At 38.2% G+C, this 26,484-nt stretch overlaps 1 protein-coding gene across 1 annotated transcript in view; it reads right to left on the bottom strand.

Moving 5' to 3' along the window:
- Window positions 1-26,484, bottom strand: part of glis1a (GLIS family zinc finger 1a) — a 67,538-nt gene that overhangs the window by 12,008 nt on the left and 29,046 nt on the right. Inside the window, exons 2-5 of the mRNA XM_085439390.1 lie at window positions 22,806-23,927; window positions 12,875-13,036; window positions 3,906-4,019; window positions 766-892 (exon numbers count right to left, since the gene is read on the bottom strand). Of these exons, the coding sequence (XP_085295516.1) occupies window positions 766-892; window positions 3,906-4,019; window positions 12,875-13,036; window positions 22,806-23,699 (1,297 nt within the window). The 5' untranslated portion in view covers window positions 23,700-23,927. The remainder of the gene's footprint in view (window positions 1-765; window positions 893-3,905; window positions 4,020-12,874; window positions 13,037-22,805; window positions 23,928-26,484) is intronic.

The following is a 26,484-nucleotide window of genomic DNA, read 5'->3' as shown; positions in this document are numbered from 1 at the left end:
GCAGACTTTGAGGAGTTTCCATGGTCAGCGTAATCCATTTTTCTGTAAACCTTTCAGAGCCACATTTCAAGCCTACAGGGGCTGAATGCTCAATATCACAATACTAAGCTCAATATTAAGCCAAGCTGACAATGATAGTGTGTGTCACCATAAATCCACCTAGTATACCACAACAGAAAGCAGTTTTCAGGCTATAACATTTGGCCATTTGAGATAAGAAAAAGTCCTCCTGGGATTTTTTCAAAATTAAACACTGACATGCTTGTTTCACCCTGACTAAACATAGCTCATAGCGTGCCGCTTGAGGCTTTTCCCTCAAAGTCTTCTGAGTAAAACGGCGAGTAGTCTGAAGTAATAGACATGGACAGCTTTCCTGGACGCTCTCCACTGTCTTTGGCCAACTGAGCCTCAGTGTACCTGACAGCTTCTTGATTCTGGTTCAGCCATTGAAATGGAAAGAAAAAGAGCTTGGCTGGAAAACCCGTTTGGAGAAGCTGAAGGACAAGTGGGGTGAAGGCCAACTTGCCCACAGTCATGGTGCCCAGTAATTGGACAAGGTAAACACTGGCATGATGAGCTATCATCGAAGGAATGAGAGAGGAGGGAAAGGAAAAGGAGCAAATGAGGCCATGGGAGAAAATGAAAGAGACAGCTTAACAGCCCAGGTGTTTTGGGCAATTACTCTTTTCTTTTGGGTTTTGCTCATTTCCAGAGAGGCGCTGGAGGCTAAGCACAGACTTCTGCTACCGTTTTATCTGCACATACCTGTGAAGTCATCTAAAGCCGGTAAAGGTGAGCTGTTTTTTTGGTGCGACGAGGCAGAGCTGTGGAGATGCTGGCGTGCCAGGCAGTCACTTAAGATGTCAGATTCCAGCATCGTGTGCACCTGAACCTGACAACAACACAAAACGCATTACAGCCATATAGATACATGTCATATAACAGCACTGTGTTATCATGCTGGTGACCAAGTGTGGGTGTTTGCCAGCATGCAGGGATGAGAATAATTACGTTAAAGCTGCAGCTTAGTTGTCTTCCAACTATATGCTGTTGGGCAACGCAGCTCCCATGCAAGTTTAAACTAAATGACTTCTCTTTTGATTTCATTCAGTAAAGCAACTGAAAACACAGTGAGCGAGCTGCAGGAGGTTTTCTACTGTTCATTTATCAAAGAAATGAGTTTGCACCAGATGCCTGGTTCTTGTTTCATCTTGCGATCCAGCTTCTTGAGGTACAAAATCCAGAAATCTTATTAGGCAATCGTATTCCAAAAACGTTCTAGCAAAGTTAAGGCTAAACAATTGGCTTTATTTTCCAGCGCTAAACAGAACATCCCCCCGGAACTTTCCAAAACAATTTATTGACAGCTTCGGGATTCAGAAGAAGCTCGCGGCAGACACCCAGGAACCACAAAAGCGGCGTGAATAATCAGCAAGAAATGCTCACCCAAAGTAGCGTTCACGAAGCCAGAAACTTCAATCGCTGTGACACATCAGCTCGAATAAATGTATGCCCGTGAGGAGCTTAAGAAGCTCATCTTTAATATTTCAAAGTTCCAATTAGCCCCACAGGGTTTACTGCAGCACAGGGCGTGTCGACTGTGTCACAACTTACCAACACACGTGGTTCTGTTTAAACCAAACAAGGCATGTGAATACACACACAAAGCCCCAGTGTCACTCACAGGCCATAGAAAACAAACAAGGCCCAGATAAAGCAGAACAATAGGCTCCCTATTCGGACTTCCAGGGAGTGTGTGTAATACTTTGTTTTGTTGTATTTCATCCTACTGAATCATAAACATACCCACTCTCTCCTGCTGCTGCTGTAGTTCTCCAGAAATAAGACCTGCAACCCCCGAGAAGCCCCCTTTCTCTTTGAAAGTTATATAAAGAAGCAGTTCTCTACTATCTATATTTAAGAAAAAAAATTCTGGAAGAACAACATTGTTTTGAACTTTAAGGTTAAACGGGAACAAACATGCATCTCATTTGCTTTTAAACATGAGGTAACAATCAGGAAATAAAATCAAGATGTAGCACCAGAAAAAACCCTGTTTTACTTTCTCTTCCTGAGCTTGTTCATTTTTAGCTACAGATTTTCTATTCAGGGTCTCATGAATGACTGTGTGTGTCTTTATGGAATTTAAAACATAACCTTTTTTGGGGGGCAATTTTTATGTTTTAATAATTATTGAAAAAAGCTGTCTATTTTTAACTGAAATGCCAGATTTGGGGAATGGCACACTCACTGATATTTTTAGGAAAGCAAAGCTTTTATTTGTGTGTCACTTTTACAGAAAGAAAATCCTTGTTCAGAAATTGCATGCTTTTACGGTCACTCATTTCTTCCAAATTGGATCAATTTTAAATGAATTCAAGTTCATTTAAATGATTTGGCACCTGCAGGCAGGACATCTGCCTCCAGATGTTAGGCTTGACCATAAATGCTTCAGTTTGGCTTTTGATTAATATGTCTTTCATTCTTTATTTTATGTAAATGTGTATGCTTATAATGGTGAGTATTGTTCCGTAACCACTGCTGATTAAGCAGCTGTCTATGTTGGCCAGGACTCTGTTGCGAAAGACATTTTAAACCTCAAGGGTCTTGTCACCAGCTTAAAATGAGGTTAAATACAAACATGCAGTCATGTGAATAATAAGGTTTCGAAATCTAAGTTCACCCTATGATCTAGCAGCAATAACCTGAAATAATTGTTTTCTGTATGACTTTATTAATATGTGGAGGAAATTTGGCCCACTCGTCTTTTCAACGTTGCTTCAGTCCATTGAGGTTTGCAGGAATTTGTTTATGTACAGCTCTCTTAAGGTCCCACCACAACATTTCAATCAGCCTGAGGTCCATTGCAACACCTTTTTAACCATTCTGTTGTAGAGTTTTTGCTGTTTTTGGACTCATTGTCCTGTTGCATGACCCAGTATAAGCAAGATATAAATGTAGGACAGATGGCCTTATATTGAATCTAAATATCGGTATACAGAGGTGTTCATGTTTGACTCAGTGGCTGCAAGGTACCTGGGTCCTGTGGCTGCAAAAGAAACCCAAATGATCACCGCTTCATCAATGTGGTTGATAGCGGCTATGTTGTGTTTGTACTGATATGCTTGTTTTTTACCAAATGTGGGACAGTTGCCGACATTGTTTTTAGTTTGTAGAGCCTCTTTGTCATTTGTCATAATAACCTTCAAGTTTTGTGCTGAAATAAAATCAAAAACATGCATGGCTGCTCCTAATAACTTCATCAAATAATGAGTGGAGCCTTCATAGCAGTTTGTATTGTTTTCATTATTATGAGAAGAAACACAACTTAACATGTATTCCAAACAAGAGAAGACAAATATCCATCATAAATACAAACTCCAGATGTGCTGTGTATAATTGCAGACAGTCAAGTATAATAAATTGGGAAGGAAAAAAAAATCTATCAAGTAATATAACTTAAAACATTTCATGTTTTATGATGTTAAGCTGTTGAGAAATAATCAATTGATTCCAGTAAATTTCAGCCCTGTGAAGGTGGCTCAGGAATACAAGGCACTGATGTGATCCTGGTTTAAATTATGTACTTTTGATCCCATCCAATAAAAGCTTAAATATGACCCCACTATTGGACAACCTGATAGGTGAGTGGTTAGGGTGCACACTGCATGTTTTACTCCTGGCTAGACGGACCTTTATTGAATGTCTTTTCCACTATCCACCCAAACCATCCATTAAGGGCAAAAAAAATGCAGCTCAAATTTAAAAAAACGTCCCCAGGTTGCTTTTAAAAATGCTTTGGCCATAATTTTTTATTTCTAACCACACTTTCTGAATCCTCCCTTTGCTTCTGAACGACACACAGTCAAGTTTTAAAAACATAGAAAGGTTTTAATGTTCATTACCTTGACCTCCTTTTCCTGAAGGCCTTTGGCTGAATGAGCTTTGACGTGCTTTCGTAATGAGCTGGGGTCAGTGTAGCGCTTGGTGCATCCCGGTATCTGACAGGCGTATGGTTTCTGTGAATGAACCACAAGAAGGAGAGGTGAGAGAAGTTTGACTGAACATTTAGAAGCACCTTGGTTTAACTTTCTGTTATAAAAAGAAAACAGGTGTGCTGCTATTAAAAAGAGCACAAATTATTTTTTGGTGTTTTGGGGAACACTTTCTCCTGCAACTCTTCTTCTAGCGGATTGCAAAAATTTAGCAATGTTGATTTCAGTACTGAGCTAAGGAGAACAAACCTTTTTTTGTACAGAAAACACAACAAAAATAGCACAACACGCCAAATTAAACCCAGAGCTTGAGAGTTATTATTAGATTTACTGTAAGGTGCAGACTACACCATCTCTTATATATCCTACATTATGTATTGAGAAGGTTACGAATTTTCTACACCAGAACTGAATAATATTCACAACACGATGATGATTTTATAGTCTCATCAGATACAACGATGTCAAACATAAAATGTGTGTACAAATAATGGCACAAGTTCAGATGACTCACATCCACACTGAAGGCATAAACATTTAGGATAAAGATCGTAAATGTGGCTACTTCTTGTGACAACTGGACTAACAGAGGAAGAAAGAAGATGTAGTTCTGTCAACATTTTACATAAAGTGCTCCTCAGCTGAAAGGGAGGATATTTACCTTTCATCTGCAGGCTTAAAAGAGGGGAAGAGAGAAGAGAGTTTAGCCATAAATCATTTCATTCATAAAGTAAACTGTATGAGCTACCTGCAGTCTTTGTATTCATATAAAAGTATTTATTTCTGCACATTATTTCCTGAAGGAATAAACATTTCATAGCAGGCTAAAGCAGCTGGAAGACAAAGTATTTTCTGGTGTAATGATATAAAATACTACAGTTAACTGAGTCCTCCTAAAATAAGTAAAATGAGTAACATCGTGGAATGTGTGTTGAAATGTTTTTTACTGTACAAATAGCTCATTTCTTATATGCAGACAGGTTTTCATCATTTTACTTCGAAGTAGAAAGTTGAGTAAGATGACTGTATTTCACAATTTAGTGAATAAATGAGCTCTTTGCCATGAATCTCAGATCTCTTTTTTATTCGCTCTTTTTCATTGCCAAGTATTTAACAGGTGGATTCAATTATACATTCATGAAAACACATGTACAGTGTTTATTTGAGCCTTTTGGGTTTATGTGCTGGGATGTGAGCACTACAAGTCAAAAAAATAATGAGCGTCAGGTTTGATGATCGTATTTTTCAGGACATTTTAGCAGAAAATGTGACGAGAGCTGTGATGTAGTTAACACTGCCCAGTTTCTCATCTTTGTACGTGGGATTACGAAAAAAGCTTGAGATTACAGCAGAGATCACAGCTGTGTGCTAGATGAAAGAGACTATGACGAAGAGTGATTTGTTAAATGAAATCAGATAAACTTGCTGCTGTTACATTAGTAGCGAAATCTGACTAAAACTGATCATTTTGTGTTGTATTATAAACCAGGAGGTGTTGCACAAGTCAGAGCTAAAACAACACATTGTTGATGTTGTAAATAAATAGTTAACTTCACCAGGGCAAGGGTTTTAGAGGTGCATGAAGCTGAACATTGTGAGGCTACCACACAGGTCAGCCTGGACTAAAAAGGGTTTAGGACCTGCTGCACATCCATGATGAGAATCTGGCATTCCAACATATCCAAGAAGTTCTCAGTTGGGGGCATTTGAATACAGTGAATCTGTAAAAAGCTCTGATCTGAGCTTTATGAAGAAGCCAACAGAAGATAGGTACACTGTGGTATTAAAGGGATAGACATAGTCAGCAACAATACTCAGGTAGTGTAGTGTGGTGTTTAAACTACACCAAGGGTGCCAAAAAAAGGAAAAAAAGATAAAGAAATTGCCAAGAAAATACCCCTGTACCACCACCAGCCTAGACTGTTGACACGTAGCAGGGTGGATCTATGCTTTCGTGTTGTTTTTATGTTTAAATTCTGATCTTAAAAGAACCAGACAAGGCAATATTGTTTCTCCAATCTCCTCTGGAGGAAATGCAGAGTAAAGCTGAGCTTAGTGAGGTAGGAAAAACAAATCACCATGGGCAACAGTGAGGTGTTTTGGGCATGACTTTTTATCTGCTTCTTAACGTGGAGCATCCCAGACAACATTTGAAAACCCCTGCTTTTCAAAATGACTTCTTTCTCTGTAATTAGTCATTTGCCTGAAGATCTAATATGGAAACACTGCAAAGAAATATCATTTCTTTTTTCTTTCTAATATGGCAGCTTTCAGCATATTTGTCACACTCATCTTTGTAAAATATTAAAATTTAACTCAGCTTTTAAATGATAATTTCATTTATTAAGGGAGAGAACTATCCAAACTTAACTTGCCCTGTGAGAAAAAGTAATTTCCCCCTTAAATTGATGAATTAATTTAAAAAAAAATAGGACCCATCTAATAAAGGGAAGTAGGCTAAAAGATCTCAATAACAACAAATAATGCTACAATCTAAAGAAACATGAGAAACTCCTCTGTCATTGACATCTGTCTGTCTGGAAATGAAGACAGATGTATGAAGTCATTTCTAAGGCTTTGGGACTCCAGCGAACTGCAGTGAGAGTCATTATATACAAACGGAGAAAACTCGGAACAGTGGTGATCATTCCCAGGAATGACTGACCCACCAAAATTACTGCAAGAGCAAATTGACGACTCATCCAGGAGGTCACAGAAGAACCCAGAACATTCTAAAGAACTCACTTGCCTCAGTTAAGGTCAGTTTTTGTGATTCAACAATTAAAAAAAAGAGACAAACGAAGAAACATCTTGATAATCCTCAAGACTTTTGTGTCTCGACACTGTTGGACTAATGAGTGAAAAGTAGATTGTTTGGAATGTCTGACTCCTGTTACATCTCATGTTAAACTAACACTTTTCATATAAAGAACATCATACCAGCAGTGGCAGTAGTGTGATGGTCTGGATCCAGACAACCATAGTTGAGGAAACCATGAATTTTGCTCTTTACCAGAAAATCCTGAAGCTAAATGTTTAGCTATCAATTCAAGCCCTGAAGCTCAGGCTCAGTTTGGTTATGCAGCAGGACAGTGATCCAAAAAACGTCAGCAAGTCCACCTCTGAATGGCTGAAATGCAAAAAAAAAAAAAAAAAGAGCCTTTGAAGCTTGGCCTTAGTCAAAGTGTGGATTTAAATGAAATTGAGTTGCTTTGGCATGACCATAAACGGTCTGTCCATGCTTGAAAACCCTCCAATGTGGCTGAATTAAAACAATTCTGCAAAGAAGCCAAAATTCCTCCACAGTGATGTTATTATTACAAAAACTTGAAAATTTGATTGCTGTTTGTGTTGCCAAGGCTGGCACAACTAGTTATTAGGTTTAGGAGTCAGCTGCTTTTTCACAAAGGTTCAGGTAGGATTGGATAAGCTTTTTTCCTTTATCATATAAAAAAGAGAAAACAGCATTTTTGCATTTTACCTGGGTTATCTTTGGCTAATGTTAAAAACTGTTTGATGATCTTGGGTTTGACAGTAATGCAAAAAACAAAGTAGTATTGAAAAATCACTTGTATTTTTTAATGATGCAACAAAACAATGAATGAAGCAAATGAGTAAAAATGCTGTAAAAAGAATTTTTAGTAGAAATATATCAGGACAGGCTTGACTATAATAATGCTTGTGTCAGTGGGATTGTTATTTTTCTAATGTCTGCTCGATTTTTCTTCTCCAGTATTCCCAATTTTTGTGTAATTCTTAAACAAATACATTTCAAATTATAGACATGCAATACCAACGTAGATCTGGCATCAGAGTAAGTGCTGCTCTACAGTGTCTGGGAAAAAAAAAAAAGGAAAAAAAGGGGGCAATTTCAAAACTATTTCAGGAAAAATATTCCCTGTGAGACCAGCTCAGTTCTCTCTTAGTCTAAACAGATCAGCACCAAATGAAGTGCTGTCTTTCTAATCTTAGCATAAATTCAGGGTAATGACATGCAAAGTGGTTATGGCAAATGACAGCTCTGAGACAGACTGTAAATTCATAAACTGCATATCAGTTTCCAATTATGTGTGCCAAAAAAATTTTGAAATCTTTTTTTCCTGTTGCCAGGGCTCAACCCAAAAAAACCCAAAACAAAACCCTGGCATTATTCAGCACCACATTTCATATCGGATTTGTCACAGTCCATCACCTTTTTGCACTTCACTGCCATCGTAAAATGAAAGCTCTCAATGCTTTTAATACATTTCCAAATTCTCAAAACAAACCACATTTTTATGTTATGTGAGCGTTAACTTAGAAAGGCAATTCCTGCTTGAGCCTGCACTTACTTTAGGACAAAATTCCCCAAAGTGTCATATTAGTAACACAATACAAGCTGTTTAATCAAACTTGAAAAACATTTCTTGGCCTGCCGTTGCACTACTCAGCAGTTATTTACATTCAGACAGGCTTCCACTGGGCCTCCAGGATGGCGCCAGATGTGTCTGATTGTTAATTTGTGACGCAACTTCGAAGCCCCCATTAGCCAGTGTGAAACCACTAAAGGGAGAAAATAACTTGCTGTAATAACAGTGGAGCGAATCGTGAAGCTCCATCTCATCCGTGTAATAAGAGATCTGATTCGCGGGATTACAGCTAAATTCTCATCACTTGTCTACAGGAGTAGAAATAACTGTGGTCTGTAGGGTAAATCCACAGCAGGTATGCAGTTTCACAATCCCAAAAATGTCAGACTGTAAAGCAGAGACCACCTCACACCTTATATTACTGAGCAAATATTATTTATCTTAATATTCAGAGCAATTATGTGTAGTCTTGTGTTTTTAAAGTGTATGGTCTCATGCATTGCAGCAATTTTTAAACATAATTTATTGTGTATTTTGTATAAATGTTTCAAGTAAATTCACCCAGACAGACATGAGCAGTGATACTATAGATTCACTCGCCACTTTTTTTAGATACACCTGTTTATTTGCTCATTAATGCATTAATCTAATCAGCCAATCACATGGCAGCAACTAGGCTTACTGAGGCATGTAGACATGGCCAAGACAACCTGCTGAAGCTCAAACTGAGCATCAAAATGAGGGAGAAAGGTAATTTAAACATCTTTGAACACGGCATCGTTTTGGTTCCAGACAGGGTGGTCTGAGTTTTTTGGAAACTGCTGATCTACTGGGAATTTTTCCACGCAGTCATCTGTAGGGTTTACAGAGAGACAAAATTAAAAATACCTGCTTGATGTCAGTGGTCAGAGGAGAATAGCCGGATTCTTTAACCTGACAACAACTCAAATAACCTGAATGAATAGCACGTTGAACCTTGAATCAGATGGGATACAGCAGCAGAAAACCACAATGAATGCCACAATAGAACAATAGAAGACTGGATTTCTGCTCTAACGTTCGGATGGTAGGGTCAGAATTTGGTATCAACAACATGAAAGCACGGATCTATCCTCCCTTGTTTCAGCGGTTCAGACTGCTGGTGGTGTAATGGTGTAGGGGATATTTTCCCTTAGTACCAGCTGAAGATCATTTAAACATCACGAGGTACCTGAGCACTGCTGTAGTGTACCCATCTTCTGATGGCTGCTTCCAGCAGATTCGTAAAGCTCAAATGTTCTCCAACTGATTTCCGAACATAAAAATGAGTTTACTATGCTCAAATGACATTTACAGTCATCAGTTTCACTCCCATAGAGCACATTTCGGATGTGGTGGAATGGCAGTTTGGCATCATGGATGTGCAGCCAACAAATGTGCAGCAACTGTGCAGCATAGTGTTGAATCCAAGCAATGAAGAGATAAGTCAGTTCTGAAAACAAAAGTGGATTTAACCTCCTAAGACCCGAACTCTTCCACGGCATGCATTTTTAATTTCTCTTTGATATTTGGGCTGATTGGGGCCCGATGAATGTAAAAACAAAGAATTACTAGATTTTTTTTAACCTTCTTTTTGTTTTTAAGAAAAATAAGAGCCACATATGAGGATATTCGTTTAAAATTTTGATAGAACAGTAGCAGCAAAATTGAGTATTTTGGTCTAAATAACCCAAAATGTGATGTCCACATATGTGGACGCCAGGTCCTAAGAGGTTAACCCCATACTACGAAAGTGTATCTAACCCAGAGGCTCAAAAGGAAAAGTCAATTTCACTCAGTTATTTTTAGTTAATACGATCTGCCAAGAAGGTGATGTAACTGACTGCTTTGTTTTGTTTTGTTATTTGTTACCAGGTTTGCTCAAAAAAGTTATACTGTGCATCAAAGGCTTGGAGGTGGACAGAGATTTCCAAATATTAAATTATTTTGAATAACCTTAGACACTAAAATGTTGTTTAAACATAAAAGTTATGACAGGTTCATCTACAAGATTCATCCAAACTGTAGCAAAGCACTCTTACTTTATATTTAAAGTTATTCTAAAACTTATTTTAAATTTTTTAGAATTCAGTACTTTTTTCTACAATATTTTAAATGAGATTAAAAAAAAATAAAGCGCTTTCTGAAAAGACCTCATCATATTATTAAATCCTATTTATTTAAAAAACAGTTCTTCAACAATCTAATAATGTATTATTAGATTTGCTTGTTATTGGAGGACATTTACTTGTAAGTAAATGTCCTCCAATAACATTTTACCCAAGGGACGGAAGTTTTATCAGAAATATCTTGTGAAAGTCTTGATCCAGCTGATTTTTACATCATTATTATAAAATCACTTCATAACATTTTCCATGTTTTGCCAACAAACACTTTGGTCCAAAAAATGTAACTAATCATTTCAGCCGATAAAAATAAGTGTAATGGTTTAATAACTAATGTTTTTTCCCTAAAATATAGTCAAGCAAAGTTATTATGTAATATTAAAAAATATATATATATTAAAGTAGATAAATACCATACTAATGCAGCATTTAAATACATCCCCTGGGCATGAGAACACCTTCATGGAAAGAGTGACAATGCTGGCACGACACTTGACACCTGGTACACAAGAGTGGATTACGAGAAAAGGCCTGTTTCTGTTCTTTCTCAGGCTCCATCAGCTGTGGATTTCATAACTTATTTTGCAGTTGTAACCTTAATTTATGATCATCAAGAGCACGGGGGACACTCACTCCCACTAGTTTGAGTCCCCTGATGAATTTAATGTCGTTACTGTAGATGGTGTGTATGAAAATTCCTGGAAATTCACGCTGTCTTCACGGTTGAATGGATTCTATTTTTTCCCTGTTTTGTATAAACTGATCTGACACAAGCAGACTCTACACAGCAAGTTAAAATTGGCTCACACGCACTAGCAGTTTATCTTCCCGAGTCATTCCCAGAAGGTCCCATAGAAAGCTGAGGGAGAGGCAGTCTGCTGCACTTTAACCCTCTGAGGTCTCAGCCACTGTTTTCAACTGTCTGCTGCCTCTGTTAACATAGCACTACATCTACAACAAAGCACATATAAAATCCTGAATAAATGCGGTACTGTAAAATAATTAACGCGTTTTAAGCACACCTGTGTTGGTATGAAAGTTTAAAAAGTCAATTTAATGTTTATTCATTTTTCAGCACACGTCTAAAAAAGACCAAATTGTGCTATATAAATAAACTTGCCTTGCCTAAAGTTCTCATGTGGCAAACAGAATTATAATATTGTGGTCGGCGATTAGGTGGAACCTTTTTCTCCTTAACCCTAACCTGTACACCGTACCTTTGTATTTAAAACAACCGCTGAAGTTTGGTGGGGGTACTGTCATCACAAAAGTCACAAAAACACAGTCTGTTTTTCAGGATTACTTTGAAACAAATGTACCTCTAAAGAAAGTTTATGTCACTTATGTTGTCCAGACAAATCAGGTACATGTCGCCGTGCCAACCCAAGTAACAGAGCTCTAACATAAGTGGCAACATTGTAGCCCAAACCATGATTTTGTATTATTTTTTTTATAAACTTAACCCAGAGGTTTTAAATATCTAAACCCAATCAGGTAATTTATTTTTAACTAACAACATAGTTAAAAATACTAAAAAAGGAAACATGTATGACTCAAACTTGCATCTCCGGCTGTAATGACTACCTCCACTACGACTCACTACAAAATAAAAATCATGTCCAGAAACACAGTGCACTAGATTAGAGCTGATTAGAGCTGAATTCATTTTCCTACGCCACATTAGCAAGAAGCTTGTTTACCTGAATTTCCCCAATGAGGGACAATAAAGGATATTTCTATTGTACTTCTAGAGATTGTGACCATTTCCCAAGCTGTGTTAAACTTATTAAACTGCATTAGTTTAGAAATACTATGTTGACAAAAAAAAGTGTAGAAATCTACAGTTTTGCTGTGTGTGCTCTCATTAAAGAGTAATAAAGTTGTTGCTGTGGTATTGGGATCCTACATTGTTTGAATTATCAGCCTTAGTGCATTTACACAATATGCAATTAGGGCAAAGGCAAAATACAGCAACAGAATGGGCATTAATGCCAGTGAGTGTCTTTAATTACAAGAGTTAATATAGCATACAAACATGTCAAGAAAAGCTCGTTTTTTTGTCTCCATTTTAAAAATGGCGCTATTTCCAACATACAGCAGTTCAACCAGGCTGAAAGAGGTTACATGCATGTATGATGAGTTCACTGTCTCTGACCCAAGCCAGAATAATTCTTCATGTTATCTTCAGATTCTTTCTGTACTTGCATATAGCGTGTTTACATGACCTTGACCTCTTTGTGACCTACTGTTATGGTGACGTTTGCTTGGAGAAGCAAAAAGCAACCAGCTATTGAGTCCACTCTAATACTACAAACTGACAGAAAGCTCAAATTAGGAGAACATGCACTATAATAGAGCACATCCTAAATGGAAGGAGCCCACTGACCGTGTCCAGATGTGTGCGCTGGTGTTTAGCACGATCACTGGAGTTGCTGAAAGCCTTGAGGCAGCCGGGGTGCTGGCAAATGTAAGGTTTCTCCCCCGTGTGGCTCCTCAGGTGGATCTTCAGGTTCTCCAGACGGGAGAACGCCTTGGAGCAGCCCTCAAACTAACAAATAGAAAAGCAGAAGATTTTATATAGAAAAATTATTTAAGAAAATGTGCCTAGATTATCTTTAAAAATTAGTAAAAGTGGCACTTTGCCCATCAGCGTACACTCAACAATGACAAAATGAAACCATGTGTTTAGACATTTTTGCAAATCAATTGCATTTAATACCATCAGTTAGTGGGGAACCATACACGGTGAATATGTGCCATCCTATGTTTTCCAAATATTAAAAAGAATGTTCGTAACAGGACAACGCATTAACCCATTCCACTCCTGAGGCGCCTGTATTAGAAGGAGACAGTGTGATATTTAAACAGAACCTGTTGCTTTTTATAAAGACTAGTAAGCAAGTCTACATTCACTCAACAAGTTGCTTAGTGAAACCATGACTAAGAAGATCCAGCAGGTAACAGGTAATGGAGTAAAAATATTTAAAATTGGTTCAGCAGTATCAGTGTTTACTAATATATTGTCATTAGTCTGCTTCTTTCATAATTAAAGATTAAAGAGGAGTTAAAGGATTTTTTTTTTCCATTTATATATTTTAACTGTACTCAGATGCACTGAAAAAGCAGTAGATGAAATAACTTGATAGTGTTGTGCACACTGCTGATAATAGTTGTGTAACAATCTAAAAAGAGGGCTTGAAATTCAAATCCTAGATACTGTCACCTTAGAGAGTTGAATGTCATATCGCCTAAAAGCTACCGCCACCGCTTTAATCCAGTGACAAGCAGTCCCGACTCACTCCGCTGACCCGATACTCGTTTCTCCTGTTCACGCTGGCCATGAACACGGGTATAATGTGCTTCATATAAAAGTAATGGGTTTCAAAAACCCCGGTGTGACCAACTTTTTTGTGAAAGTGCATGCAGTGAGCCAAAATAAAGCTTCAGCACTTTGAGAACGTAACAGTTTATTTAAAAATTTGGGAAAAAGAATGTTCATAACTGGACGATTTCTGTCACTTTATTTGAAAAGTTTGGGGGCTTTTAAGTGCAGTTTGCCATCAGTTTATTGCATTTACACAAGAAATCAGTGTCTAGTTCTTGAAAGATTTTAAGATCTACCGATTCAAATCTGTGACGGTAGACTAACAACTACATGAGAATTTAAAAAAAAAAAAAATCATTCTGACATCTCTTTAGGGACTCAAAACAAAATAACAAAACTACAACATAAACTAAGAAATCATTAAATCCCCTTATGTTCCTTTAAAATGCTTAAGTTGTAACTACGTTTGACATAGAACTTAATGTCCTTACAGAAGAAACTAAACCAGAGGCAATGTACCAGTATTTATATCATAAACTTCAGGTAGTGGCTGTTCTCCACTCAGAGAAAAAAAACGTAGCCAAAACCACACAAACACACACGCACCGACTGCGGTAGGTACTGTTTCAATGAGCCTCAGCATGCTTACATACTGCCCGACATACTGCCTATGGTTTATATCTTTACAGAAATTCCAATTTCTACTGATCAGTGTTTCATATTGTATCTTTATGTCAGAACGCCAAATATATGGAAATATTTAAAAAGGAAGTAAGAGACAGCATAGACCAGGGGTGTCCAAGTCCAGGCCTCAAGGACCGGTGTCCTGCAGGTTTTAGATCTCACCCTGGATCAACACACTTGAATCAAATGGTTAGTTCATTACCAGCCCTCTGGAGAACTTCAAGACATGTTGAGGAGGTAATTTAGCCATTTAAATCTGCTGTGTTGGATCAAGGTCACATTTAAAACCTGCAGGACACCAGACCTCGAGGCCTGGAGTTGGACACCGCTGGCATAGACACACGCAGAAGATTTACATATAGACCAGGGGTCCCCAATCCCAGTCCACGAGGGCCGGTGTCCCTGCAGGCTTCAGATGTGTCCTTGATCAATCACAGCTGATTTAAATGGATAGATTACCTTCTTAACATGTCTTGAAGTTTTCCAGAGGCCTGGTAATGAACTAATCATGTGATTCAGGTGTGTTGACCCAGGGTGAGATCTAAAACCTGCAGGGACACCGGCCCTTGTGGACTGGGATTGGGGACCCCTGATTTAGACCATTTTCATTTGTCAGTATTTTTTATATTTAGAAAAAGGTTTTGAATCAAAATAAAATAATTTTTTATTCCCATGACACAATTTACTCTATAGATTTAACTGTTCTCGCTTCAAAATGACAAAGAAAAAAAATCAAGACCGATCATCGTGTGTGTGACACTTAAATTTGCATTTAAAAGAAAATAATCCCCTTATAATCTATAGATATTTTATAGATTCTATACAAATATTATATTTATTTCTTAAAACTTTTGATAAAATCTTCAGAAAATTGGTCTCTAGACTCAGTTCTAGTTTAGCACTGAAGGCTTGAATAAAGTAATTCTTTTACATTTTTTTTTTAATATCCAGAATTTATTCCACACATTTATTAGCCATCACTAATGAGTCTATAAATGTCACTCACCTCATTAGGTTTAATAAGCCTGTACATAAAAAAAACACACTACATCATCTTGATTAATTAATCCAAGCTTTGAAAACACCTCGCCACAAAAATACAGATGGGCAATTGAAGCATTCAAACACTGAGTCACACAAGAACACAGATGAAGCCCTGAGAAAGTGAAGCTGTAACATTTCAACAATGTGCAGCTGTGAAGTCAAACCTCCCAACATTAGTCTGAGTTATCTGAGAAAAAAAAGAAGCTTTTTTTGTAGTTTAATCCATTGCCACAGGAGGACAATATTTAAGATCTATAGTTTATGTTCTGATATTTAATGCAAATGTAATTTACTCTACATTTTTCAAGACTTAATATCTTTGCCATTATTAATTTTTATTCCCCTTTGAAAAAGCACCTACTTTTTCAAAACAATTTTTCTTCTTATTTTACTAATACACACAACCCTGCCAATGTTCGCACATACAGACACACACACTTATAATTTAAAACTACGTTATCAGGAATAGAGATGGCACGATACCACTTTTTTATGTCCGATACCGATATCATAAATTTGGATATCTGCCGATACCGATATGAATCCGATATAGTGTTTTTTAATCAACAAAACTGTTTTTTTAAATATCTTGCTGCATTTTGTATAAGTTCATACTCAAGTTTAAAACAACAACTACACTAAAGCTATTCTGTTATACCTGTATACAAAAAAAATATTTCATAGTTCAGCAATACTGATCAATCTAATAAACTTAAACCTACACCATCCTCCCTATTCTGGTATTTTAAAGAGTACTTAGCGTAAATATTAAGCAACCTAACTAATAGGGTTCCAACTCCCAGCAACAACAAAAATAAATAAATAAAAAATAGGGAACCACCCCTCACGCTCCACCTCATGATGCTTAATCGACGTAATCAACCTTAATTTGATGCAGTGTGAAAAAAATGCACAGAAATCAATTATTTTTCAAGAAATATTAAATAGATTCAACATCTTTCTTCAACAAAATTGCAGACTGCACAGATGGTACCTTCCCAAAGGAAAAAGTACTATAGCTTACTAGGGTATACATTTATATTAGACTTAATAGTCACTATATACAGTAATGGACTTCTATTCATTTTACATCAAATTAAAACTTTGGGTGTCAGATAATTATTTATTAAAAGCTAGACATTTTAAATGAGAATAAGAAAGAAAAGTATGTCTTTGTGCCCCCTTTTCCCTGTTCATGCCCTATCGGCCCCCCTGGCTAAACTTTGCTAGATCCGCCCCTGCACAGTTACCAGCCGTCAGCTGCGTACAAAAAGATCCTCGAGTAGAAAGTAATATTAAATAAATTCTAACAACAGCTTATCAAGCTTAAACGTGCTGCTGTTGTTCAGCCGCTGGTTTCCTCTTTCTGGTGCAAAGTGGGCCAAAAGCAAACTAGAGAGACGGACTCGCGACAGAAAAGCCGATCAGCTGATCATTAAGCAGTTTCATGATTGAAGTAGCAGCAAGAAGAGGCAGTCGCTTGTTAAGCTTAACGCAGGAATGCTTTACAAACATTCAGAGATGGACTTACACACTTGCTTTACTTCTCTCGGGGATAACTTTGTCGGAGATGAAATGCCGGGTTGCTAGCGAAGCTCCAAATGCTATCCAGACCACCGACAGGTCCCGCATGCCACAGCCGCTCTATCACGTGATGCATACTGCTCCGACGTGCTAACGTTCTGAGGTGAGTTACGGCGTGTTGCAAGTTTTGTGAGGTGCTTTCGTGATATTTAATGGATCGGATTACTTTTTTTTTTTTTCTCCGATATCCGATCCAGTAATTTAGGCCAGTATCGGACCGATACCGATACGTAATATCGGATCGGTCCATCTCTAATCAGGAATGAAAAAGACGATCACTCCACACTATATCAGGTACACCTTGTCAGTACTGGGTTGGACCCTCTTTTGCCTTCACAGGCATCTTACTGTAATTCTTGGTGGTGCAGATTAAACTAGGTGCTGTTTACACCAAATCCTAACCCTACAACCCAAATTTAACATCAGAAATCAATACTCGTCACACCAGGTGATGTTTTCTCTGATATTCTACGGTCCAATTTTGCTGAGGCCATGCAACTTGTATATTCAGGTTCCTGTTATTAGGTAACAGGATTGGCAGATGATGTTCTTCTGCTTCACTGATTGTAAAGAGTTGTTATTGAAGTTCCTGCCGTCTTCTATTAGACCAACAAGGCATTTACGCCCAGAGAACTGCTACCGATGGGATTATTTCATTTATAAACCATTCTCTGTAAACCTTACAGGTGGTTGTGCAGGAAAATCAGCGTAAATTAGAAGTATTGGAAATACTCAGACCCGACCATCTGGTACTAACAATCATGCCACCGTTTGATGCCCAGTTTAAACTTCAGCAGGTTGTCTCGAGAATGTCTTCATCCATGTCTTGGGTTGCCATGATTAGCTGATAGATATCTAATACCTAAAAACAAACAAACAAACAAAACTAGCTAATGGGTAAAGTTTCATAAAAGAAAAAAAAAACAAGCCCTGCAGTTTATACTACAGATGTGATATAATGACGAGTAAAAGAACCATTGACTAATACTTATTATTTATAATTACATATTTGGTACTCTCTTGAGTCTTATAATTCCTGCTAAAAATATTTTGATGGGAAGACATTTTATTCTGCCTTTACAGCTGATAATATAAATTTTTCAGACAATGCTCGTCATTCGAGGGTCACTGGTTTTGGTCTTTTCATGGTTATATGACAGACAGATCATAAATGTACATACATGTGTATTTTATTGAAGCATCATAAATTACACATGATGACTCTCACACAGTGGGTTTAGAGGTGCTTTGAGAACTCGTGTTTACAGCCTGAGGAACACCTGTCCAATCTGGGGCTTGACATTACGAGCTGGTAAATAAAGCTGAATTCATTAACAAACACTGACTGCATTCATGTGAGATATATTCATTTTCCACTGCAGCACCGGGAATGACTTAATTCACATCTTCTGGCATAAGAACTTTATGAAAATGAAATGACGTTATTCACGTAGTTCAAGTTTGACTAATGACTAATTTTTTGTGTTTATGTTGATTTAATATTTATTAGTTGGCAGCAGGCTGGATCACTATAATGAACTAATTCACTTATGAAGGAAGCGTATCCCAGAGTGAGAACTTCTGAATGAATTACTAATCCTTAGGCTGATGACAGCAGGGAATAACGGAGAGAGCTGCTCAGGGATGGGGACTTGGCACCAAACAGCAGGTCATAATGGGGCAGATGTATTCAGGTCATGAATTATTGAGCTTCATGAAGTGACTCATGACAGAAGTGATGCAGGATGACGCATCGCTGGGGCTCAAAGGCCACTGTTGTGATGGTAAATGTAGAAAGGACCGTGTTTTCACACCAGCGTGGTTGTAGATCTGTCTTTATCTTAGTGGCCTGGGTTAAATTTATGGCTCAAATATATGAGCCTCTTTTTTTAACCCTTTAAGACCTACCATAGAACCAAGTCCGCCAGAGCTTATATTATATTTTTACATGCTGTGGAGCCATTTTTGGGAGCATTTCAAGTTGCTATACATCAATACAACCATTATAGCCCAGGTTTTAATAATATGTATTCATTAAGTGCATAGTAATTACATAAATTGCAAAAAAGTGCAATAAACTACAAAAAAATTGAAAATCGTTTTTGATTTTTTAACATATATTTGTAGTTAGAGAAATTTAAGAGGCTTATCCCTCAAAACTGTAAATACAAAAAAGTTGCACAAAATAGTTTCCCACCACAGGAAATTTATTTTGAGTGTCTTCATAGTTTAATTTTTGAAATACACCAATTTTTATACACTGCTGGAAAAACGAAAATAAATATTATACTGCAAATTTGCAAAAAAGCAGCATATGCATCAAAATAAACTATTTCCAGCAGTGCAATATGAGTCCTAAGCATCCCAGAAACGACACAGAAAGTCATAAAGTCAAAGATAACTTTTAAAAAGAGCAGTATAGGCCCTGAGGCCCTGATCGCAAAAAAGACTACATTTCCGCGAAAATGACGTCACTTCCGGTTTCGGCCAGGTAATGGCGGAAATGCAAAAGTTCGCGCGTAGGAAGTGTTTTGAACAGCTGATCGGACCGGCAAAGCGTGTTTCTGGAATATTATGTTTTTGTTCCTGCAAGCGCTTTTTATGCAGTTTTTGCAAAGCTATATGTGGAAGGAAACCGTGACCTAGGACAAGCTGATGGCACAATATGTAAGTACAACTCCTCCGGTTTCATATGCAAAAAAAATTTTTGCGCTAGCTTACGTGGTTGCAGTGCTACCGGGATTTAAAAATAGTTACGCATAACAGAGTGTTCCCGCTCCGATCGGCTCTAAAGGGTTAATTATTTATTGACATTTAAAGTTTTATCTGCTGAAACTAGCGAGCTATAGAAGCAAACCCATTGGGTGTTTTTTGTTTGTGCAATGAACAAAACAAAGGAAAGATTCTGCATCCATCCACTTCCTGCTGCTTATCTGGGTCTGGGCTGTGGGGCAAGCAGTCAAGGCAGTCAAGGCAGTCAAGGCAGTCAAGGCAGCCCCCCCCCCCCTCCCCCCTCCAGAACCTCCCTGTCTCAAGACCCCCACAGAGGGACACCAAGTCACTTTCCACTGTGAAATAATCAGGTAATCAACCTTTTAATTCTATAAATGAAAAAGGGAAAATCAGATTAAGTTACACATAATGTGACAGGAAAATATATATATATATAACAATAGATGCATACACATTTTACTGTGGTTTTCTTCTACTCTTGTGCTGCATTTCTGAAACTGCATAGGGAATAATCCTGGGGACTTGTAGTATTCAAAAACTGCACACAATGGCCACAAATATGAAAAACCATCTTTTTGTCTTTAGGAACATACTTTCCATAAGAGACAATCATTTAGCTGCTGATCTAAGGACAATGCATAATGTCTATGCTAGGCAATAAATTAAATGCATCTGTCAGAAAAGGCTCAGGGTGATCAGCGGTTTTCGTATGCTTAGACACATCCTCCATTCATACATTCATTCATTCCTCCTCTGGCATTCATGAGTCAGGGAAACCTGTTGTGACGAGAGGAAAAGGTTTAAATCATTTCCCTGTCTAACAGATGGTTCATCAGTCTGGCAGAAATCAGTAGAAGACTGTGAGCTCATTAATGCCTTTCAAACCCAGTTAAAGCTCCAAGTGGCCCTGGCCCATGCGATGCTGGAAAGGATGAGATACTGTATGTTTTGACTGACTGTTCTAAGATTTGGCATGTGCTGGATAAATCTCTCCAAGTGAAGGGAATAAACAAACAAACAAAAAACGTTCATTCTCACAAAAAAAACACATACACTGTAGCAGCCAGCTTAACTAGACATTAACCAACAGGGATGCACGTGCAGACTGGATCGGACACAAAACAGCCTTTAACCTCTCGGTTTTCTAGTACTGTATTTTTCGGACCATAAGGCGCACGGTCGATGAACGAGTCTTTTTTCATACATACGGCGCACTGGATTATAAGGCGCATTGAGCAAAAAAAAAAAAAAAAGTCAGATAAGTCAAACTTTACTCAACTCGTTCCATTGATTCATTAATGTTGAATTCTCTCGCAGCTACTCTATTCCCATGTTGTCACAGTATATTAATGACTAACCTTATATTTTACAGCACCCTGCCATGCGATTGCATTTGTCCCTAACCATCAGGAACCCTCACGTTAACTTTTGAGTGGAAAAAAGTTAGCGTTCATCCTCCAGCTTCACTGTGTTTATGTTATGCTAACATAGCAGTGTCGCTAGCGATCACGTAGCACATCATTATATACCATGCTAGTCCAACTTCAGTAACCCTACAAAAGTCACTGCTGTTTAGTTTTCTTCTTCTTTATTTATGTTAGAAGTGATAGCAGAGCTGTATGTTTTAATTTATTTAGAAATCCCATACAGAACATGGTATATCATCCTTAGGTAGAAACTAGCAAGCTAACTTCCTGCTAACTTCTAACTCTGTTAAATTTCATCAATTCTGTTTTCATGGATGCCCGGATGTTAAACTTAATTGTTACACCTGGTAAAGCAGCAACACTGATCATTTTATTAAAGATAAAAGAATTTAGACCGTTTCTAACTCTCAGTGATGTCGCAGTGTTTATTGTGTACCACATAAAGTTGGTTCAAGGTCAGTAAGCAAACAGAATTCATACATAAAGTGCATAAGGCTCACTGTCAATTTTTGAGAAAATTAAAGGATTTTAAGTGCGCCTTATAGCCCGAAAAATACGCTGCCTGTACGTCCATTAGTTCTTAGGTGAGAATAAAGCAGCTATCATTTGGGTTTGTTCACAGTTGTGATCCTCTTGTGTCCTGCATCATGTTCCCTTCCTTGATCAACAGGTCCCAACATTCTCGTTATATACCAGGGGAATCAGGAGAAAACAGCCTTCTGGTACGATGGCTGTGCATGCCAGTACTTTATCACAGCCACACATTTAGGGGGACCCATTATGCTTTTCTTCATTTCCTTAGGTAATATATATATGTCTATGTTATAATAGCGGATGCTCATTAAGTTTCACATAATGACATTAGTGTATGTACAATCCTCATTAATTGCAGATGGCTACAAACGCTTGGCTTTAGTTTCCATCTGCACCTGATTCTGTATGAGCTAGAGCAGATATCCCTTATATGGCTGTCTCAGACACACAAGCCCCACCCAAGTGCTGTTCAAAATATCTTTTTATTTGGGGCATCAAATCAGAAGAAAGTTAGCTTAAAGGAAGGGAAGGGGAAGAGAACTAAAAGACTTGTTTCAGATAAAGGATGACAAAGAATGGTTATTTTGACCTGGGAATCATGTCAAGTGGGTCTACTAGAAAACATGAAGTTAGAAATAAGTATAACAGGTCCCTTTCAAAGAATTAATGGACACAAAGTGCTGGTTTTATGTTTTGATGCTTAAAACCCCTTCCATTTGACAAGGTACTACTAAGAATATTACTGTTATTGCTAAATTAAATAGTTGCCGCATTGCTCTAATAAACTACTGTTGTATAAATTCCTTAACGGGGAAAACTCTTCCAAGAGATTTCTGTTTTGCAGTTTGAGAAGTAGTTTGTGTCTTCTCTCAGTAACTTCAGATTTATTTATTTATTTATTTATTTATTTATTTATTTTAAACAGTCCGTTCTGACTCGGTTATCCATTTATTCTGTCATTTAACTGTTGACTAAAGCAAACTCACCATGCACTTGTTGGGTTTTTCTCCAGAATGGACCCTCATGTGGATAAGCAGCTTGTAGCGAGCATTGAACGGTTTGTTGCGTCGCACGCAGCCAGTCCAGAAACATGCAAACTCCTCCCCCTTTCTCTGGTCGATGTGCACTTTCTCGATGTGCCTCACTAGCTCCTCCTGGGTGCTATAAGTGGCACTGCAGTCGATCCAATGACACGGTTGCTCCTGCTGGTCAAGCGTGGGGTCCTGTCCCACAGGTACGTTAATCATGGGGGACTGAAGAGAGGACTGTGTGCTGTCCTGATTGCTGTATCCTTGAAAAGCCTGATTTAAATGGTACAGCTCCCCCTGCTGGTTGCTAATTTGAAACTGTTCCCTCTTACATGGCAAGAAATCATCTGCAGGTTCTTGTTTTACAGAGCAATATTCCTCCTGTGGCTTTTGTTGTTGTTGAGACAATTTATTGTTGGCATCAGAAAGAGGCAAGCAAGATGCAAAAAGTAGAGATGAGGAGGCAGAAGACAGTGAGGAAGGTGGCGAGGCGAAAGATGAAGATGTGGCACAGCTGGTGAGCATGTAGGAAATTGGGAAGGAAGGCTGAGGGTAGCAGCTAAACCTCTGAGTGCTGTTTTGGGTGTCTGTGTGAGCTGTGGTTGCAAAGTCCTCCACAGTCTTTTCTACGTGGGATCCGGCTGTCTTACAGTTGAGCAGGGAGGTGAGGTCACGCCCAAGCGAGGAGAGCGACAGTGAGGTCCTGGGAAGACAGCACAGGCCTCCCGATTGGATCGATGGCTGGCAGAAGCCACCAGAAGACAGCGGCGCCTGAAGATCCTCAGCATCCTCAAACACACTCCCAAATCCAGGAAGAGTCACATCTGGAGGCCCGAGATCAGGGGGCCACATGCCAGCCCCCACTCACAGACTCCTACCAAGAGATCCTGTCAGTAAAATCGTTGAAGTCGATTATCTTGGAGCAATTTTAAGACCCCATTGTAGATAAAACCCTCTGCAGCATCTTTTCGCATTCAAAGGTAATCAAATTAGATTCATGTGCAACTTCTGGCACCTTCTGAATGTGTAGACTTCAGTCATTTGTTCCAAAGTGTTGCGCGGTCAGTCATCACTCCAGCACTGTGGGAGACAAAAACCAAACCCAAATGAGTCATCATAAAAAATACATAAATTTAAAAAAGAGCTTGAATCTTTTATGATCGAAAAAACAGTTTAAAACCTGAAGAATTGCATTCAAGTATATGTACCCTAGTTTTCTTGCCTAACTACGACACAAGTCTTGAAAATAAACAAGGTCAGTTAGCTGCAAAAGCTACTGCTGAAGCTAGAGTTAAAGCTGACCTACAGTATGATGCTCTTTGCAGCTCCATAATTTTAATATTGGAATCTAGCAGAACAGCTTTGCATAGGCCACATTTCAATAATAATCCTTATTTATCTTATCCTGGGCCTTGGTGCAGCCCCTTTGTTCATCTAGTGTCTGAAACAAGTTGTTCTAGCCTATCTGCCCTTAACTTTTCTGTCTTCTGACTGGCTGTCTTTTGCAGACAGAGCGCTAAAACAACAGGTGGGTGGGGATTTACTGCTCAAGAGCAGCGCTGACATAAAAAGGGCCTACTATACAGAAATCTATAGTCAAAAGGGCTGTGAACCAGACAGATAAATGTTGTAGAGCAAAAAATAAAATATAATAGCCTGAAATTTAAAAAGATTAGCGTACGATGCAGCATGAAATGGAAAAGCTGCAAAAAGTCACTGCGCTGGAACGAGACACGTGTGATGATCTGTGCATTTGAAAAGAGATATTCCATCTCTTACACTCAAGCCTCACCACATCTACCATGGAATTCACCCATCAACCACTGGTTCATCACTCGGCCATTGCCTCAGCAGAGTTTCCTTCACAAACTAATTTCCAAAGATGCTTCTCTCATAAGAAGCATTACTCTAAACTTAAGGACTCACAAAACTAAGAAAATCTTGATCAAACTGGGGATTATTTTCACCAAAACTGTCTGTAACACTCTGGAGGTCCTTGGATTTTATGGTGTTTAGTGTCCTGGCTGTTGGGTTTAATGATTTGTTTTTTTACTTTCATTTTAAAAGAAAAACCGGTTTCATTTCTGACCACTACACAACATGCAGAAGACTGTTTAAAAAAAAAAAATGAGGACTGGAACGCTCATATTGTCTAATGAATGTTTCTTATAAAAATTCAATACTTGTATCACCTTGAACTGACAATTCATTAAACATTCATGTAGGGCTGCTCGATTATGGCAAAAATGATAATCACGATTATTTTTCACTGAAATTGAGATCACGATTATTTGACGATATTTATTTAACCCTTTAAGACCTACTATAGAACCAAGTCCACCAGAGCTTATATTATTTTTTTTTACATGTTGTAGTGCCATTTGTGGGAGCATTTCAAGTTGCTATACATCAATACAACTGTTATAGCCCATATTTTAATAATATGTATGCATTAAGTCCATAGTAATTACATAAATTGCAAAAAAGTGCAATAAACTACAAAAAAAATAGAAAATCGCTTTTGTTTTGTTTACATATATTTCTACTTGGAGAAATTTAAGAGGCTTATCCCTCAAAACTTTAAATACAATAAAGTTGCAAAAAATAGTTTACAACAACAGGAAATTTATTTTGAGTGTCTTCATAGTTTTATTTTGGAGATACACCAATTTTTATATACTGCAGGAAAAACAAAAAACAATCCTATGATGCAAATTTGCAAAGAAAACAGCATGTGCATCATTTCACTGTGGGAAGTGTTACGAACAGCTGATAGGAACGGCAAAGCGTGTTTCTGGAATATTATGTTTTTGTTCCTGCAAGCGCTTTTTATGCAATTTTTGCAAAGCTATATGTGGAACGAAACCGTGACCGAGGACAAGCTGATGGCATAAGATGTAAGTACAACTTCTCCGGTTTCATATGCAAAACAAATTATTGCGCTAGCTTACACGGTTCAGGTTCTACAGGGATTTAAAAATAGTTACACAAAACGGAGCGTGCTGCTCTGACCGGCTTTAAAGGGTTAACAATGACTTTAAAAAATAATATAAAATAGTGTGCAACACCACTGAAGTTTTTTTTTACCTCTCTTTTCAACCAACGGCAGTCACTCTCCTCTCCAAATAACTTCTGCTTAGCTTTCCGAGCTTCCCTCGGGTCCTCTTAATCAGCGGTCTCCAACCTTTTTTGCGCCACGGACGGTTTATGCCCGACAATATTTTCACGGACCAGCCTTTAAGGTGTCGCGGATAAATGAGGGAGGGGCTAATAATCGGCTCAGTCATTTTTAATGATCGTTGAAAGCCCAGATCGTAATCGTGATTAAAATTCGATTAATTGAGCAGCCCTACATTCATGTGTTGTGTTGATAAAGGATGATGTACCACTCATGCTGCTAAAGAGGACTTGTGAGCTTGTTTCAGTCTGAAACACTAATCAACACAAGAAGTTTTTTTACTTATAGTAATTTATATTGAGCAGCACGGCTCTAGCCTAGGACCTCTCAATCTTTATGCAAACATGGGTGGAAAGGAAAAGGTGGTGAGAGCAGTGACAAGACCCAACAGGCATCAATAAGAGCAGATTTACTTTGATCAAGTCAGATACACCATGAAAAGGAGGAACTGGGGTGGAG

The sequence above is a fragment of the Copadichromis virginalis genome, linkage group LG18, assembly GCF_057382275.1.
Source record: "Copadichromis virginalis isolate Kocher_CV1m ecotype Utaka linkage group LG18, C_Virginalis_male_GT1.1, whole genome shotgun sequence".
Classification (NCBI taxonomy): Eukaryota; Metazoa; Chordata; class Actinopteri; order Cichliformes; family Cichlidae; genus Copadichromis; species Copadichromis virginalis.
This window is presented reverse-complemented; position numbering and strand designations above follow the sequence as displayed.